Here is a 20,471-nt window from a genome sequence, read left to right as displayed (position 1 = left end):
CAATACTTTCTACAACTCTTATTTTTTTTTTGTGATAGAGTGATTGGAGCACATGTTGGTCACAAAAACAAAACATTTGTGAAGTTTAGTTATTTTATGAATTTATTTTGGGTCTACTGAAAATGTAAGCAAATCTGCTGGGTCAAAAGTATACATACAGCAATGTTAAAATTTGCCTACATGTATCTCGGTAAGTTTCACTGCAATAAGGTGCTTTTGGTAGCTATTCACAAGCTTCTGCTTGAATTTTTGACCACTCCTCTTGACAAAATGTGTTCATTTTCTGACTTGGACTTGTTTCTTCAGCATTGTCCACACGTTTAAGTCAGGACTTTGGGAAGGCCGTTCCAAAACCTTAAATCTAGCCTGATTTAGTCATTCTTTTACCCCTTTTGACACGTGTTTGTGGTCATTGTCCTGTTGGAACCCCCAACTGCGCCCAAGACCCAACCTGACGATTTTAGGTTGTCCTGAAGAATTTGGAGGTAATCTTCCTTTTTCATTGTCCCATTTACTCTCTGTAAAGCACCAGTTGCATTGGCAGCAAAACAGGCCCAGAGCATAATACTGCCACCACCATTCTTTACGGTAGGTATTGTGTTCCTGGGATTAAACGCCTCACCTTTTCTGGGTATTGTGGCCAAACAGCTCAATTTTTGTTTCTTCTGACCACAGAACTTTCCTCCAGATGTCTTATCTTTGTCCTTTTGATGTCAAATTAAACAAAAATACAGCTGTTTGGCCAAAATACCCAGCAATATGTTTGGAGGAGAAAAGGTGAGGCCATTTATATGTTTGGATATCAACAAAGGTTAGCATGTCTGTAACTACTGGCCTTGGCTCTTGGACTCTTGCATAAAAGGGACTTTAAAGGCCTACTGAAATGAGATTTTCTTATTTAAACGGGGATAGCAGGTCCATTCTGTGTGTCATACTTGATCATTTCGCGATATTGCCATATTTTTTCTGAAAGGATTTAGTAGAGAACATCGACGATAAAGTTCGCAACTTTTGGTCGCTAATAAAAAAGCCTTGCCTGTACCGGAAGTAGAAGCCGATGTGCGCGTGACGTCACGGGTGTGAGGGCTCCTCACAGCCTCACATTGATTACAATCATGGACACCAGCAGCGCGAGCCATTCTGACCGAGAAAGCGACAATTTCCCCATTAATTTGAGCGAGGATGAAAGATTTCTGGATGAGGAAAGTGAGAGTGAAGGACTAGAAGGAGAAAAAAAAGAGCGATTCAAATGTTATTAGACACATTTACTAGGATAATTCTGGAAAATCCCTTATTTGCTTATTGTGTTACTAGTGTTTTAGTGGGATTATAAAGTCATACCTGAAAGTCGAAAGGGTTTGGTGACCGCCAGTGTCTCTGAGGGAAGCCACGGAGGAGCCAAGAAAGTCGCAGTTGCCTCTTTGACAGCTGCAGGAGTAACGACAGAAGCTACGCTCATGTTTACGGTAAGAGCCGACTTATTACCACAACATTCTCACCGAAACGATTAAGTAGAGAACATCGACGATAAAGTTCACAACTTTTGGTCGCTAATAAAAAAGCCTTGCCTGTACCGGAAGTAGAAGAAGACGTCACGGGTGTGAGGGCTCCTCACATCCTCACATTGATTACAATCATGGACACCAGCAGCACGAGCGATTCTGACCGAGAAAGCGACAATTTCCCCATTAATTTGAGCGAGGATGAAATATTTCTGGATGAGGAAAGTGAGAGTGAAGGACTAGAAGGAGAAAAAAAAAAGACAGGGCATTGGGAGCGATTCAAATGTTAGACACATTTACTAGGATAATTCTGGAAAATCCCTTATCTGCTTATTGTGTTACTAGTGTTTTAGTAAGATTATAAAGTCATACCGGAAAGGCGAAAGGGTTTGTTGACCGCCAGTGTCTCTGAGGGAAGTCACGGAGGAGCCAAGAAAGTCGCAGCTGCCTCTTTGAGCGCCGCAGGAAGAATGACACAAGCTCTGCTCATCTTTAAAATAGTTTTTAATCATATTTGTTTTTATATTATTTTTATTTATTTTTTGTTTTTATTCAGTCATTGATGGAGCATAATATCGTTTTTTTGTTGTTTTTTTTGTATTGTTTTTAACATGGCTTTGCAGCACTTTGGAAACGTTATTGTTGTTTAAATGTGCTATATAAATAAAGTGGATTGGATTGATTGATGGCTTCACGGTGGCAGAGGGGTTAGTGCGTCTGCCTCACAATACGAAGGTCCTGCAGTCCTGGGTTCAAATCCAGGCTCGGGATATTTCTGTGTGGAGTTTGCATGTTCTCCCCGTGAATGCGTGGGTTCCCTCCGGGTACTCCGGCTTCCTCCCACTTCCAAAGACATGCACCTGGGGATAGGTTGATTGGCAACACTAAATGGGCCCTAGAGTGTGAATGTGAGTGTGAATGTTGTCTGTGTTGGCCCTGCGATGAGGTGGCGACTTGTCCAGGGTGTACCCCGCCTTCCGCCCGATCGTAGCTGAGATAGGCGCCAGCGACCCCCACGACCCCGAAAGGGAATAAGCGGTAGAAAATGAATGGATGGATTGGATTAATTACTGTAAGAGCCGACTTATTGCCACAATTTTTCTCACCGAAACCTGCCGGTTGACATGCGGCAGAGAACCATGTCCGCTTCACCGCTCTGTTCCACATTAAAGCTTCACAACAAACAAAGAAACACCGGCCGCAATACACCGCTTTCCACCAACAGCATTCTTCTTTGACGTCTCCATTATTCATTGAACAAATTGCAAAAGATTCGGCAACACAAAATGTCCAAAATACTGCGTAATTATGCGATTAAATCGGACGCCTTTTAGCCTTGATCGGTGCTGGGATAAAATGTCCGCTACAACCAATAACATTATTCCGCGACGTTTTCAACAGGACACTTTGCGGGAAATTTAAAATTGTAATTTAGTAAACTAAAAATATTAATATTTCATCATTGATATATAAACTATTTGACTGGGTGGGTTTCAGTAGGACTTTAACTACCATTGCAGAGTTGTTTTTTGTAGTCCTATAGTTCGGTTTTTGGCGTAAAAATTGCTTTTGTTTTGGTTTTCGTCTGACCTTTTGGAACGGAATGTAACAATAGAAGACCATAGTCCTGGTCTAGACATGCACACATGAAAACCAGCCGAATCGGAGCTTTTCTTCATGTCACTCACACACGCCAGTGACTTACCTTTTTCCCCCAAAACCTGCAGTTACTGCAGTGTTGACGTGTAAAAATTGCTTTGGTTTTGGTTTTCGTCTGACCTTTTGGAACGGAATGTAACAATAGAAGACCATAGTCCTGGTCTAGACATGCACACATGCAAACCAGCCGAATCGGAGCTTTTCGTCATGTCACTCACACACGCCAGTGACTTACTTTTTTTCCTCCAAAACCTGCAGTTACTGCAGTGTTGACGTGTAAAAATTGCTTTGGTTTTGGTTTTCGTCTGACCTTTCGGAACTGAATGTAACAATAGAAGACCATAGTCCTGGTCTAGACATGCACACATGAAAACCAGCCGAATCGGAGCTTTTCTTCATGTCACTCACACACGCCAGTGACTTACTTGTTTCCTCCAAAACCTGCAGTTACTGCAGTGTTGACGTGTAAAAATTGCTTTGGTTTTGGTTTTCCTCTGACCTTTTGGAACGGAATGTAACAATAGAAGACCATAGTCCTGGTCTAGACATGCACACATGCAAACCAGCCGAATCGGAGCTTTTCTTCATGTCACTCACACACGCCAGTGACTTACTTTTTTTCCTCCAAAACCTGCAGTTACTGCAGTGTTGACGTGTAAAAATTGCTTTGGTTTTGGTTTTCCTCTGACCTTTTGGAACGGAATGTAACAATAGAAGACCACAGTCCTGGTCTAGACATGCACACATGCAAACCAGCCGAATCGGAGCTTTTCTTCATGTCACTCACACACGCCAGTGACTTACTTTTTTTCCTCCAAAACCTGCAGTTACTGCAGTGTTGACGTGTAAAAATTGCTTTGGTTTTGGTTTTCCTCTGACCTTTTGGAACGGAATGTAACAATAGAAGACCATAGTCCTGGTCTAGACATGCACACATGAAAACCGTCCGAATCGGAGCTTTTCTTCATGTCACTCACACACGCCAGTGACTTACTTTTTTTCCTCCAAAACCTGCAGTTACTGCAGTGTTGATGTGTAAAAATTGCTTTGGTTTTGGTTTTCCTCTGACCTTTTGGAACGGAATGTAACAATAGAAGACCATAGTCCTGGTCTAGACATGCACACATGAAAACCGTCCGAATCGGAGCTTTTCTTCATGTCACTCACACACGCCAGCGACTTACTTTTTTTCCTCCAAAACCTGCAGTTACTGCAGTGTTGACGTGTAAAAATTGCTTTGGTTTTGGTTTTCCTCTGACCTTTTGGAACGGAATGTAACAATAGAAGACCATAGTCCTGGTCTAGACATGCACACATGCAAACCAGCCGAATCGGAGCTTTTCTTCATGTCACTCACACACGCCAGTGACTTACTTTTTTTCCTCCAAAACCTGCAGTTACTGCAGTGTTGACGTGTAAAAATTGCTTTGGTTTTGGTTTTCCTCTGACCTTTTGGAACGGAATGTAACAATAGAAGACCATAGTCCCGGTCTAGACATGCACACATGAAAACCAGCCGAATCGGAGCTTTTCTTCATGTCACTCACACACGCCAGTGACTTACTTTTTTTCCTCCAAAACCTGCAGTTACTGCAGTGTTGACGTGTAAAAATTGCTTTGGTTTTGGTTTTCCTCTGACCTTTTGGAACGGAATGTAACAATAGAAGACCATAGTCCTGGTCTAGACATGCACACATGAAAACCAGCCGAATCGGAGCTTTTCTTCATGTCACTCACACACGCCAGTGACTTACTTGTTTCCTCCAAAACCTGCAGTTACTGCAGTGTTGACGTGTAAAAATTGCTTTGGTTTTGGTTTTCCTCTGACCTTTTGGAACGGAATGTAACAATAGAAGACCATAGTCCTGGTCTAGACATGCACACATGAAAACCGGCCGAATCGGAGCTTTTCTTCGTGTCACTCACACACGCCAGTGACTTACTTTTTTTCCTCCAAAACCTGCAGTTACTGCAGTGTTGACGTGTAAAAATTGCTTTGGTTTTGGTTTTCCTCTGACCTTTTGGAACGGAATGTAACAATAGAAGACCATAGTCCTGGTCTAGACATGCACACATGCAAACCGGCCGAATCGGAGCTTTTCTTCCTGTCACTCACACACGCCAGTGACTTACTTTTTTTCCTCCAAAACCTGCAGTTACTGCAGTGTTGACGTGTAAAAATTGCTTTGGTTTTGGTTTTCCTCTGACCTTTTGGAACGGAATGTAACAATAGAAGACCATAGTCCTGGTCTAGACATGCACACATGAAAACCGGCCGAATCGGAGCTTTTCTTCGTGTCACTCACACACGCCAGTGACTTACTTTTTTTCCTCCAAAACCTGCAGTTACTGCAGTGTTGACGTGTAAAAATTGCTTTGGTTTTGGTTTTCCTCTGACCTTTTGGAACGGAATGTAACAATAGAAGACCATAGTCCTGGTCTAGACATGTACACATGAAAACCAGCCGAATCGGAGCTTTTCTTCGTGTCACTCACACACGCCAGTGACTTACTTTTTTTCCTCCAAAACCTGCAGTTACTGCAGTGTTGACGTGTAAAAATTGCTTTGGTTTTGGTTTTCCTCTGACCTTTTGGAACGTAATGTAACAATAGAAGACCATAGTCCCGGTCTAGACATGCACACATGAAAACCAGCCGAATCGGAGCTTTTCTTCATGTCACTCACACACGCCAGTGACTTACTTTTTTTCCTCCAAAACCTGCAGTTACTGCAGTGTTGACGTGTAAAAATTGCTTTGGTTTTGGTTTTCCTCTGACCTTTTGGAACGGAATGTAACAATAGAAGACCATAGTCCTGGTCTAGACATGCACACATGAAAACCGGCCGAATCGGAGCTTTTCTTCATGTCACTCACACACGCCAGTGACTTACTTGTTTCCTCCAAAACCTGCAGTTACTGCAGTGTTGACGTGTAAAAATTGCTTTGGTTTTGGTTTTCGTCTGACCTTTTGGAACGGAATGTAACAATAGAAAACCATAGTCCTGGTCTAGACATGCACACATGCAAACCAGCCGAATTGGAGCTTTTCTTCGTGTCACTCACACACGCCAGTGACTTACCTTTTTCCCCCAAAACCTGCAGTTACTGCAGTGTTGACGTGTAAAAATTGCTTTGGTTTTGGTTTTCCTCTGACCTTTTGGAACGGAATGTAACAATAGAAGACCATAGTCCTGGTCTAGACATGCACACATGCAAACCGGCCGAATCGGAGCTTTTCTTCATGTCACTCACACACGCCAGTGACTTACTTTTTTTCCTCCAAAACCTGCAGTTACTGCAGTGTTGACGTGTAAAAATTGCTTTGGTTTTGGTTTTCCTCTGACCTTTTGGAACGGAATGTAACAATAGAAGACCATAGTCCTGGTCTAGACATGCACACATGAAAACCAGCCGAATCGGAGCTTTTCTTCGTTTCACTCACACACGCCAGTGACTTACTTTTTTTCCTCCAAAACCTGCAGTTACTGCAGTGTTGACGTGTAAAAATTGCTTTGGTTTTGGTTTTCCTCTGACCTTTTGGAACGGAATGTAACAATAGAAGACCATAGTCCTGGTCTAGACATGCACACATGCAAACCAGCCGAATTGGAGCTTTTCTTCATGTCACTCACACACGCCAGTGACTTACCTTTTTCCCCCAAAACCTGCAGTTACTGCAGTGTTGACGTGTAAAAATTGCTTTGGTTTTGGTTTTCGTCTGACCTTTTGGAACGGAATGTAACAATAGAAGACCATAGTCCTGGTCTAGACATGCACACATGAAAACCAGCCGAATCGGAGCTTTTCTTCATGTCACTCACACACGCCAGTGACTTACTTTTTTTCCTCCAAAACCTGCAGTTACTGCAGTGTTGACGTGTAAAAATTGCTTTGGTTTTGGTTTTCCTCTGACCTTTTGGAACGGAATGTAACAATAGAAGACCATAGTCCTGGTCTAGACATGCACACATGCAAACCGGCCGAATCGGAGCTTTTCTTCATGTCACTCACACACGCCAGTGACTTACTTTTTTTCCTCCAAAACCTGCAGTTACTGCATTGTTGACGTGTAAAAATTGCTTTGGTTTTGGTTTTCCTCTGACCTTTTGGAACGGAATGTAACAATAGAAGACCATAGTCCTGGTCTAGACATGCACACATGAAAACCAGCCGAATCGGAGCTTTTCTTCATGTCACTCACACACGCCAGTGACTTACTTTTTTTCCTCCAAAACCTGCAGTTACTGCAGTGTTGACGTGTAAAAATTGCTTTGGTTTTGGTTTTCCTCTGACCTTTTGGAACGGAATGTAACAATAAAAGACCATAGTCCTGGTCTAGACATACACACATGAAAACCGGCCGAATCGGAGCTTTTCTTCATGTCACTCACACACGCCAGTGACTTACTTTTTTTCCTCCAAAACCTGCAGTTACTGCAGTGTTGACGTGTAAAAATTGCTTTGGTTTTGGTTTTCCTCTGACCTTTTGGAACGGAATGTAACAATAGAAAACCATAGTCCCGGTCTAGACATGCACACATGAAAACCAGCCGAATCAGAGCTTTTCTTCATGTCACTCACACACGCCAGTGACTTACTTTTTTTCCTCCAAAACCTGCAGTTACTGCAGTGTTGACGTGTAAAAATTGCTTTGGTTTTGGTTTTCCTCGGACCTTTTGGAACGGAATGTAACAATAGAAGACCAAAGTCCTGGTGTAGACATGCACACATGCAAACCGGCCGAATCGGAGCTTTTCTTCATGTCACTCACACACGCCAGTGACTTACTTTTTTTCCTCCAAAACCTGCAGTTACTGCAGTGTTGACGTGTAAAAATTGCTTTGGTTTCGGTTTTCCTCTGACCTTTTGGAACGGAATGTAACAATAGAAGACCAAAGTCCTGGTGTAGACATGCACACATGCAAACCGGCCGAATCGGAGCTTTTCTTCATGTCACTCACACACGCCAGTGACTTACTTTTTTTCCTCCAAAACCTGCAGTTACTGCAGTGTTGAAGTGTAAAAATTGCTTTGGTTTCGGTTTTCCTCTGACCTTTTGGAACGGAATGTAACAATAGAAGACCATAGTCCTGGTCTAGACATGCACACATGCAAACCGGCCGAATCGGAGCTTTTCTTCATGTCACTCACACACGCCAGTGACTTACTTTTTTTCCTCCAAAACCTGCAGTTACTGCATTGTTGACGTGTAAAAATTGCTTTGGTTTTGGTTTTCCTCTGACCTTTTGGAACGGAATGTAACAATAGAAGACCATAGTCCTGGTCTAGACATGCACACATGAAAACCAGCCGAATCGGAGCTTTTCTTCATGTCACTCACACACGCCAGTGACTTACTTTTTTTCCTCCAAAACCTGCAGTTACTGCAGTGTTGACGTGTAAAAATTGCTTTGGTTTTGGTTTTCCTCTGACCTTTTGGAACGGAATGTAACAATAGAAGACCATAGTCCTGGTCTAGACATGCACACATGAAAACCGGCCGAATCGGAGCTTTTCTTCATGTCACTCACACACGCCAGTGACTTACTTTTTTTCCTCCAAAACCTGCAGTTACTGCAGTGTTGACGTGTAAAAATTGCTTTGGTTTTGGTTTTCCTCTGACCTTTTGGAACGGAATGTAACAATAGAAAACCATAGTCCCGGTCTAGACATGCACACATGAAAACCAGCCGAATCAGAGCTTTTCTTCATGTCACTCACACACGCCTGTGACTTACTTTTTTTCCTCCAAAACCTGCAGTTACTGCAGTGTTGACGTGTAAAAATTGCTTTGGTTTTGGTTTTCCTCTGACCTTTTGGAACGGAATGTAACAATAGAAGACCAAAGTCCTGGTGTAGACATGCACACATGCAAACCGGCCGAATCGGAGCTTTTCTTCATGTCACTCACACACGCCAGTGACTTACTTTTTTTCCTCCAAAACCTGCAGTTACTGCAGTGTTGACGTGTAAAAATTGCTTTGGTTTCGGTTTTCCTCTGACCTTTTGGAACGGAATGTAACAATAGAAGACCATAGACCTGGTCTAGACATGCACACATGAAAACCAGCCGAATCGGAGCTTTTCTTCGTGTCACTCACACACGCCAGTGACTTACTTTTTTTCCTCCAAAACCTGCAGTTACTGCAGTGTTGACGTGTAAAAATTGCTTTGGTTTTGGTTTTCCTCTGACCTTTTGGAACGGAATGTAACAATAGAAGACCATAGTCCTGGTCTAGAAATGCACACATGCAAACCAGCCGAATCGGAGCTTTTCTTCGTGTCACTCACACACGCCAGTGACTTACTTTTTTTCCTCCAAAACCTGCAGTTACTGCAGTGTTGACGTGTAAAAATTGCTTTGGTTTTGGTTTTCCTCTGACCTTTTGGAACGGAATGTAACAATAGAAGACCATAGTCCTGGTCTAGACATGCACACATGAAAACCGGCCGAATCGGAGCTTTTCTTCATGTCGCTCACACACGCCAGTGACTTACTTGTTTCCTCCAAAACCTGCAGTTACTGCAGTGTTGACGTGTAAAAATTGCTTTGGTTTTGGTTTTCCTCTGACCTTTTGGAACGGAATGTAACAATAGAAGACCATAGTCCTGGTCTAGACATGCACACATGAAAACCGGCCGAATCGGAGCTTTTCTTCATGTCACTCACACACGCCAGTGACTTACTTGTTTTCCTCCAAAACCTGCAGTTACTGCAGTGTTGACGTGTAAAAATTGCTTTGGTTTTGGTTTTCCTCTGACCTTTTGGAACGGAATGTAACAATAGAAGACCATAGTCCTGGTCTAGACATGCACACATGCAAACCAGCCGAATCGGAGCTTTTCTTCATGTCACTCACACGCCAGTGACTTCCTTTTTTTCCTCCAAAACCTGCAGTTACTGCAGTGTTGACGTGTAAAAATTGCTTTGGTTTTGGTTTTCCTCTGACCTTTTGGAACGGAATGTAACAATAGAAGACCATAGTCCTGGTCTAGACATGCACACATGCAAACCAGCCGAATCGGAGCTTTTCTTCATGTCACTCACACACGCCAGTGACTTACTTATTTCCTCCAAAACCTGCAGTTACTGCAGTGTTGACGTGTAAAAATTGCTTTGGTTTTGGTTTTCCTCTGACCTTTTGGAACTGAATGTAACAATAGAAGACCATAGTCCTGGTGTAGACATGCACACATGCAAACCAGCCGAATCGGAGCTTTTCTTCATGTCGCTCACACACGCCAGTGACTTACTTATTTCCTCCAAAACCTGCAGTTACTGCAGTGTTGACGTGTAAAAATTGCTTTGGTTTTGGTTTTCCTCTGACCTTTTGGAACTGAATGTAACAATAGAAGACCATAGTCCTGGTGTAGACATGCACACATGCAAACCAGCCGAATCGGAGCTTTTCTTCATGTCGCTCACACACGCCAGTGACTTACTTTTTTTCCTCCAAAACCTGCAGTTTCTGCAGTGTTGACGTGTAAAAATTGCTCTGGTTTTGGTTTTCCTCTGACCTTTTGGAACGGAATGTAACAATAGAAGACCATAGTCCTGGTCTAGACATGCACACATGCAAACCAGCCGAATCGGAGCTTTTCTTCATGTCACTCACACACGCCAGTGACTTACTTTTTTTCCTCCAAAACCTGCAGTTACTGCAGTGTTGACGTGTAAAAATTGCTTTGGTTTTGGTTTTCCTCTGACCTTTTGGAACGGAATGTAACAATAGAAGACCATAGTCCTGGTCTAGACATGCACACATGAAAACCGGCCGAATCGGAGCTTTTCTTCATGTCACTCACACACGCCAGTGACTTACTTGTTTCCTCCAAAACCTGCAGTTACTGCAGTGTTGACAACAAAAGTAGTGAAGTCACCAAGAAGAGTCTATTTTTGTCGTCCATGTCCTGATCCCACGTTCACATTGGTCCCCCCCCCCCCCCCCCCCATCCCCCCCCCCCCCCGTCCTCTAGTGCTCCGTGACCTGCGGCGAGGGCATGGAGAGGCGTCTCGTCACCTGCCGAGCGGGAGACCACTGCAGCGGAGACAGACCCGAGAACGTGCGAGTTTGCAGACCGGGACCGTGCCACGGTAAGGGATTGTTCTTCTCATCGCCCGAGTCATTGAACGCACCGCCAAGGAAAATGTGGATGTATTGACCAAGGTTGTTTTTTTGGCAAAACATAGACAATTTTTGTATATTTTTTTTTTTATAACCTACAAACCCCGTTTCCGTATGAATTGGGAAATTGTGTTCGATGTAAATATAAACGGAATACGATGATTTGCAAATCCTTTTTAACCCATTTTTAATTGAATGCATCACAAAGAAAACATATTTGATGTTCAAACTGATAAACATTTTTCACATTTTTGCAAATAATCATGAATAGAATTTGATGCCAGCAACACGTGACAAAAAAGTTGGGAAAGGTGGCAATAAATACTGATAAAGTTGAGGAATGCTCATCAAACACTTATTTGGGACATCCCACAGGTGTGCAGGCTAATTGGGAACAGGTGGGTGCCATGATTTTAGCTTCCCCCAAAAAAATGCTCAGTCTTTCACAAGAAAGGATGGGGCGAGGTACACCCCTTTGTCCACAACTGCGTGAGCAAATAGTCAAACGGTTCAAGAACAACGTTTCTCAAAGTGCGATTGCAAGAAATTTAGGGATTTCAACATCTACGGTCCATAATATCATCATAAGGTTCAGCGAATCTGGAGAAATCACTCCGGAAACCAACATTGAATGACCGGGACCTTGGATCCCTCAGACAGCACTGTATCAAAAACTGACATCAATTTCTAAAGGATATCACCACATGGAGCTCAGGAAGAGTTCACAAAACCACTGTCACTAAATACAGTTTGTCGCTACATCTGTAAGTGCAAGTGAAAGCTCTACTATGCAAAGCAAAAGCTATTTATCAACAACATCCAGAAACGCCGCCGGCTTCTCTGGGCCCGAGAACATCTAAGATGGACTGATGCAAAGTGGAAAAGTGTTCTGTGATCTGACGAGTCCACATTTCAAATTGTTTTTGAAAATATTCGACATTGTGTCATCCGGACCAAAGGGGAAGCGAACCATCCAGACTGTTATCGACGCAACGTTCAAAAGCCAGCATCTGTGATGGTATGGGGGTGCATTAGTGCCCAAGGCATGGGTAACTTACACATCTGTGAAGGCACCATTAATGCTGAAAGGTACATACAGGTTTTGGAACAACATATGCTGCCATCTAAGCGCCGTCTTTTTCATGGACGCCCCTGCTTATTTCAGCAAGACAATACCAAGCCTCATTCAGCACGTGTTTCAACAGCGTAGTAAAAGAGTGCGGGTACTTTCCTGGCCTGCCTACAGTCCAGACTTGTCTCTCATCGAAAATGTGTGGCGCATTATGAATCGTAAAATACGACAGCGGAGACCCCGGACTGTTGAAGGACTGAAGCTCTACATAAAACAAGAATGGGAAATAATTCCACTTTGGAAGCTTCGACAATTAGTTTCCTCAGTTCCCAAACGTTAATTGAGTGTTGTTAAAAGAAAAGGTGATGTAACACAGTGGTGAACATGCCCTTTCCCAACTACTTTGGCACTAAGTTAATTATCATTTGCAAAAAAAAATAAAGTTTTTGAGTTTGAACATCAAATATATTGTCTTTGTAGCATATTCAATTGAATATGGGTTGAAAATTATTTACAAATCATTGTATTTTGTTTATATTTACATCTAGTCCAGGGGTAGGGAACCTATGGCTCTAGAGCCAGATGTGGCTCTTTTGATGACCACATCTGGCTCTCAGATAAATCTTAGCTGACATTGCTTCACACCATAATTATTAATAATTTTGCTGGTAATTACAGTGCTAAAAATAACGTGGCAAAATATAAAACATTGTCATGCATTTAAATCCATCCATCCGTTTCCTACCGCACCTGTCCAAGAAGTCGCATTTATGTCACGATGGGGGGGGGTCGCAGCTTGCTGCAGGGTCGTTCCCCCAGGAAGGCAGACGGACATTTAAGTAAAAACATGATTTAATTTAAACTAAAAAAAGATACAAACAAAAATCGCACACAGTGGAGGCACAACTTGGGCTAAGGAACAAAGCTAACGCATAAACAGACTATGAACATAAATCAAACAAAACTTACTTGGCATGGCATGAAGCACGAAACTATGGCAAGGCATGAAACAAGTCAGCACAGAGCAAGAAAAGATCACATTGACTGACTGGCAAAGACAAGCTTAAATACTGCCTCTGATTAGAGTTTGGGAAGCAGGTGAGCGGGCATTTTGTCCACCAGAGACAGGTGGAAAAAATGAGTAACCAAGGAAACCAGACAAGGGAGTGGAAAAAAACAGGAACTTAAAGAGTCCAAAGGACAAACAGTACATGGCCAAACAAAATAATGATCAACAGACATGATATTTTATTTATTATTGGTTAGCTTCAGAATAAAAAAGTTATTAAAAAGATTAACGCATAAACAGACTATGAACATAAATCAAACAAAACTTACTTGGCATGGCATGAAGCACGAAACTATGGCAAGGCATGAAACAAGTCAGCACGGAGCAAGAAAAGATCACATTGACGCCAGGGCGACTGACTGGCAAAGACGAGCTTAAATACTGCCTCTGATTAGAGTTTGGGAAGCAGGTGAGCGGGCATTTTGTCCACCAGAGACAGGTGGAAAAAATGAGTAACCAAGGAAACCAGACAAGGGAGTGGGAAAAAACAGGAACTTAAAGAGTCCAAAGGACAAACAGTACATGGCCAAACAAAGACATGATCAACAGACATGATATTTTATTTATTATTGGTTAGCTTCAGAATAAAAAAGTTATTAAAAAGATTAACGCATAAACAGACTATGAACATAAATCAAACAAAACTTACTTGGCATGGCATGAAACAAGTCAGCACAGAGCAAGAAAAGATCACATTGACGCCAGGGCGACTGACTGGCAAAGACGAGCTTAAATACTGCCTCTGATTAGTGCTCGGGAAGCAGGTGAGCGGGCATTTTGTCCACCAGAGACAGGTGCACAAAATGAGTAACAAAGGAAACCGGACAAGGGAGTGGAAAAAAACAGGAACTTAAAGAGTCCAAAGGACAAACAGCACATGGCCAAAGAAAAACATGATCAACAGACATGATATTTTATTTATTATTGGTTAGCTTCAGAATAAAAAAGTTATTAAAAAGATTAACGCATAAACAGACTATGAACATAAATCAAACAAAACTTACTTGGCATGGCATGAAGCACGAAACTATGGCAAGGCATGAAACAAGTCAGCACGGAGCAAGAAAAGATCACATTGACGCCAGGGCGACTGACTGGCAAAGACGAGCTTAAATACTGCCTCTGATTAGTGCTCGGGAAGCAGGTGAGCGGGCATTTTGTCCACCAGAGACAGGTGGACAAAATGAGTAACCAAGGAAACCAGACAAGGGAGTGGAAAAAAACAGGAACTTAAAGATAGGGTGAGAAGCTCTGTAATCCGGGAGGAACTCATAATAAAGCCGCTGTTCCTCCACTTGGTGAGGAGCCAGATGGGGTCGTTGCCGATTGTATTGTACCATATGTCCCGGCAAGAAATCTGCGTTCAAAGGACTCCGGCTTATTAGTGATTCCTAGAGCCCCAAAAAAAGTCTGCGGGCTATAGAGCGTTTTCCGTTCGGGCTCCAGTACTCTGGAATGCCCTCCCGGTAACAGTTCGAGATGCTACCTCAGTAGAAGCATTTAAGTCTCACCTTAAAACTCATCTGTATACTCTAGCCTTTAAATAGACCTCCTTTTTAGACCAGTTGATCTGCCGCTTCTTTTCTTTCTCCTATGTCCCCCCCCCTCTCTTGTGGAGGGGGTCCGGTCCGATGACCATGGATGAAGTACTGGCTGTCCAGAGTCGAGACCCAGGATGGACCGCTCGCCTGTATCGGTTGGGGACATCTCTACGCTGCTGATCCGCTTGAGATGGTTTCCTGTGGACGGGACTCTCGCTGCTGTCTTGGATCCGCTTTGAACTGAACTCTCGCGGCTGTGTTGGAGCCACTAGGGATTGAACTTTCACAGTATCATGTTAGACCCATTGCTTTCGGTCCCCTAGAGGAGGGGGGGGTTGCCCACATCTGAGGTCCTCTCCAAGGTTTCTCATAGTCAGCATTGTCACTGGCGTCCCACTGGATGTGAATTCTCCCTGCCCACTGGGTGTGAGTTTTCCTTGCCCTTTTGTGGGTTCTTCCGAGGATGTTGTAGTCGTAATGATTTGTGCAGTCCTTTGAGACATTTGTGATTTGGGGCTATATAAATAAACATTGATTGATTGATTGATTGATTGATGTTTAGGTCACGTCCGACCGAAGACCCAGGACACGTTGGGAAGACTATGTCTCCCGGCTGGCCTGGGATCGCCCGGGAAGAGCTGGACAAAGTTGCCGGGGAGAAGGAAGTCTGGGCTTCCCTGCTTAGGCTGCTGCCCCCGCGACCCGACCTTGGATAAGCGGGGAAAAAATAGATTTTTTCAATCTTTTTTCGGATGACTTTCTACTTTTCTCCAATAAAATTGTCGGACTTTAGTCGCAGGAGAAGACTGCAGGCAGGGAAAAAGGGTCCAAAGGAAGCAGCGAGTCCGGCGAGGAGATAATTAAGGTTCTGGCGAGCTCTCTTGCCCTTGTCGTCGTAACGTGGGCTTGCTTCCCTGCAGAGGGAGTGTTTCATTTCCACAGTTCACACTCTGGATGTCAGCCCACTGTTGCATGCTGGGAAGTACTGTTGACCCGTTTTGTGGCGCACGGGGGCCAAATGTCACTTTCGCTTTTCATGCCACTCAATCACCTCGTCAGCGCTGGAGACAGCTGACCCTCCTTCGATTAAATACGACACTCAACCCCTTCAAGGATGTATTTCTGGATTGTGACGAGTATAATTGATAAAAAAAAAAAAACTAAAAAAAAACAGCAGTAGTATCTCATAAAACGTTTTTAGTTGGAAGAATAAGTCTTTGAATTTTGATTAGTCATGAGTAATGGCAGTTAATTACTTGATTGCATAACACTTATATGGGACATCCCACAGGTGTGCAGGCTAATTGGGAACAGGTGGGCGCCATGGTTGGTTTTAGAACAACATTTCTCAACGAGCTATTGCCAGGAATTTAGGGATTTGACCATCTACGGTCCGTAAAATCATCAAAAGGTTCAGAGAATCTGGAGAAATCACTGCACGTAAGCGATGATATTACGGACCTTTGATCTCTCATTCGGTACTGCATCAAAAACCGACATCCGTGTGTAAAGGATATCACCACGTGGGCTCGGGAACACTTCATAAAACCACTGTCAGTAACGACAGTTGCTCGCTACATCTGTAAGTGCAAGTTATCAATCAATCAATCAATGTTTATTTATATAGCCCCAAATCACAAATGTCTCAAAGGACTGCACAAATCATTACGACTACAACATCCTCGGAAGAACCCACAAAAGGGCAAGGAAAACTCACACCCAGTGGGCAGGGAGAATTCACATTCAGTGGGACGCCAGCGACAATGCTGACTATGAGAAACCTTGGAGAGGACCTCAGATGTGGGCAACCCCCCCCCCCCTCTAGGGGACCGAAAGCAATGGATGTCGAGCGGGTCTAACATGATACTGTGAAAGTTCAATCCATAGTGGCTCCAAGACAGCAGCGAGAGTCCCGTCCACAGGAAACCATCTCAAGCGGATCAGCAGCGTAGAGATGTCCCCAACCGATACAGGCGAGCGGTCCATCCTGGGTCCCGACGAGCGGTCCATCCTGGGTCTCGACTCTGGACAGCCAGTACTTCATCCATGGTCATCGGACCGGACCCCCTCCACAAGGGAGGGGGGGACATAGGAGAAAGAAAAGAAGCGGCAGATCAACTGGTCTAAAAAGGAGGTCTATTTAAAGGCTAGAGTATACAGATGAGTTTTAAGATGAGACTTAAATGCTTCTACTGAGGTAGCATCTCGAACTGTTACCGGGAGGGCATTCCAGAGTACTGGAGCCCGAACGGAAAACGCTCTATAGCCCGCAGACTTTTTTTGAGCTCTAGGAATCACTAATAAGCCGGAGTCTTAAAACTCTGCTATGCAAAGCGAAAGCCATTTATCAACAACACCCAGGAACGCCGCCGGCTTCGATGGGCCCGAGCTCGTCTAAGATGGACTGATGCAAAGTGGAAAAGTGTTTTGTGGTCTGACGAGTCCACATTTCAAATTATATTTGGAAACTGTGGACGTGGTGTCCTCCGAAACAAAAAAGGAAAATAACCATCCGGATTTTTGTCGGCGCAAAGTTCAAAAGCCAGCATCTGTGATGGTATGGGGGTGTATTAGCGCCCAAGGCATGGGTAACTTACACATTGTGAAGGCACCATACAGGTTTTGGAGCAAAATATGTTGTCATCCAAGCAACGTTATCATGGACGCCCCTGCTTATTTGAGCAAAACAATGCCAAGCCACGTGTTACAACAGCATGGCTTTGTAGTAAACGAATGCGGGTATTTTCCTGGCCCACCTGCAGTCCAGACCTGTCTCCCATCGAACATGTGTGGTGCATTATGAAGCATAAAATAAGACAGCGGAGACCCCGGACTGTTGAAGGACTGAAGCTCTACATAAAACAAGAATGGGAAAGAATTCCACTTTCAAAGCTTCAACAATTAGTTTCCTCAGTTCCCAAACGTTAATTGAGTGTTGTTAAAAGAGAAGGTGATGTAACACAGTGGTGAACATGCCCTTTCCCAACTACTTTGGCACATGTTGCAGCCGGGGTGTGTATGTACAGTATATATGTTTGTGTATGTATATATATATATATATATATATATATATATATATATATATATATATATATATATATATATATATATATATATATGTTTTTGTCGGGGGAAAAAAATGTGAATAATAATCGTTTTTCCCCTTCTGTCTTCTCGACAACGGCGGACCCCCAGACGAACCTTGCAATGGCGACAAGTCCATCTTCTGCCAGATGGAGGTCCTGGCCCGCTACTGCTCCATCCCGGGCTACAACAAGCTGTGCTGCGACTCCTGCAGCAAGCGCGGCGGCGGCGGCGCTCTGTCGCTCTTCTCTGAGGCTGCCGGGACGGAGGAGGAGCACATCCGCTTTGGCTCCGCCTCCCAGCTGCTGGAGACGCTGATGGCCAACGCCACTCGGGCAGGTAAACAGGGCGGGGCCAAACAGGGCGGGGCCAAACAAGGCGGGGCCAAACAAGGCGGTGCCAAACAAGGCGTTGCCAAACAAGGCATTGCCAAACAAGGCGGTGCCAAACAAGGCGTTGCCAAACAAGGCGTTGCCAAACAAGGCGTGGCCAAACAAGGCACCAGTAGGTCAGACGCGGCATCGAGACGCGTGACCACGCCTGCCCCATCCAAGAAAACCAAAACAACGACCGCGCCGAGGCGAATCCCACGGGACGTCACGGCGAGCTCCGGCAGCTTCACAGATAGCCGGTGGCCCGCCTCGTACTCCAAAGTGGAGCGATGAGGGCGGGCGCCGTGTCCACGGGACTACACAGACATTCTGAGTCTTCTCACGCCAACGCCAACAACGACGACGACGACGACCACCACGCCAACGAAGCAGCCGCATACAGAAGTCATCAGAGCGCGGGAAACATCGAGACAAGTGCTGGTTCACTTTGTACACGCCACCTTTGGGCCGACGCCGACGCAAACGTCACTCCGACGTCTGGCGGCGGGAAAAGGACGACACGCCGGGTTTGCTGCGAAAAGCAAACTCACTCATTTCAAGATAAAAGGACTTTTTGTTTTTATTTCATCGGTCACACAAAGGCTTCATTTAAGTCGGGATCGAACCGTCACGCAGCGCCACTCCACACCCGCCGCCGCGCTCGTGGCGACATTTTGGGCCGACGGACGTGAGGGATGACGTCAACAGGTGCGGACGCTACGCCTGATTTGGTTACGCCATTTTGTATGCACACACACACACACACACACACACATACACACACACACACATTCTTGTATTTTTGACCTTCTTGAGAACTCCGAAAAAATGCCTACCTCTGGTATTATAGCGAAAATCATAATTTTACTCAACACAAGTCAAAATGTGTGCAATGTTATGATAAACGTTGGAATTTCACTCAATAAGAGTCGCAATTTTACAAGAAAAGCTTGAATTTCTGGGAATTTTATGTAAAAAGTTGTAAGTTTACTCGACAAAAGTCACAATTTTATAAGAAAACTTAAAAATGATGGCAATATTATAATAGTAGTCAGAATTTTACTTGGCAAAATGATGACAAATGTCATAGTTTTATAAGAAAACTGAAAAATGTTGGCAATAGTACAATAATAATCTGAATTTTACTTGGCAAAATTACTCAGAACATGTCACTATTTTACAAGAAGAACAAAAAAATTTGCAATATTGTGATAAAAGTATATATATTTTTAATTTTCATTATTTACTTCAAGTTATTAAAGTATGTCTCTATATACATATTTATTTTAGTTTTTTTTTATTAATTTTAGCGCATTTTACATTTTTTACACACACTTGTTATTTCATATGTTGACCAGAGGGGGAACAAGAATGGTAGAAATACAATAAAACACACACAAACACACACTCTTGTATTTTGACCTTCTTGAGAACTCCGAAAAAATGCCTACCTCTGGTATTATAGCGAAAATCATAATTTTACTCAACGCAGGTCAAAATGTGTGCAATTTTATGATAAAAGTTGAAATTTCACTCAATAAGAGTCGCAATTTTACAAGAAAAGCTTAAATTTCTGGGAATTTTATGTAAAAAGTTGTAAGTTTACTCGACAAAAGTCACAATTTTATAAGAAAACTTAAAAATGATGGCAATATTATAATAGTAATCAGAATTTTACTTGGCAAAATGATGACAAATGTCATAGTTTTATAAGAAAACTGAAAAATTTTGGCAATATTATGATGATAATAATCGGAATTTTACTATAAAAAGTTCACTATTTTAAAAGAAGAACAAAAAAAATCTGCAATATTTTGATAAAAGTCAGAACTTTATACGACAAATGTCACCATTTTGCATTAAACAGAAAATATTCCAATACTACAGAAACAGAAAGAATATGAAAAATTGTACTCAATTTTGTAAGAAAAAAGTCAACACATTGTGAGAAAAATGTATATATTTTTAATTTTCATTATTTACTTCAAGTTATTAAAGTATGTCTCCATATACATATTTATTTTAGTTTTTTTTTATTAATTTTG

General features: G+C 43.1%; 1 protein-coding gene across 1 annotated transcript in view; it reads left to right on the top strand.

Moving 5' to 3' along the window:
• Positions 1-19,589, top strand: part of adamts3 (ADAM metallopeptidase with thrombospondin type 1 motif, 3) — a 487,969-nt gene extending 468,380 nt beyond the window's left edge. The window contains exons 22-23 of the mRNA XM_061895958.1: positions 11,141-11,258; positions 18,167-19,589. Coding sequence (XP_061751942.1) covers positions 11,141-11,258; positions 18,167-18,720 — 672 coding nt within the window. The 3' untranslated portion in view covers positions 18,721-19,589. The remainder of the gene's footprint in view (positions 1-11,140; positions 11,259-18,166) is intronic.
• Positions 19,590-20,471: the final 882 nt, after the last annotated feature.

The sequence above is a fragment of the Nerophis ophidion genome, linkage group LG01 (genome assembly GCF_033978795.1).
Source record: "Nerophis ophidion isolate RoL-2023_Sa linkage group LG01, RoL_Noph_v1.0, whole genome shotgun sequence".
Classification (NCBI taxonomy): Eukaryota; Metazoa; Chordata; class Actinopteri; order Syngnathiformes; family Syngnathidae; genus Nerophis; species Nerophis ophidion.
This window is presented reverse-complemented; position numbering and strand designations above follow the sequence as displayed.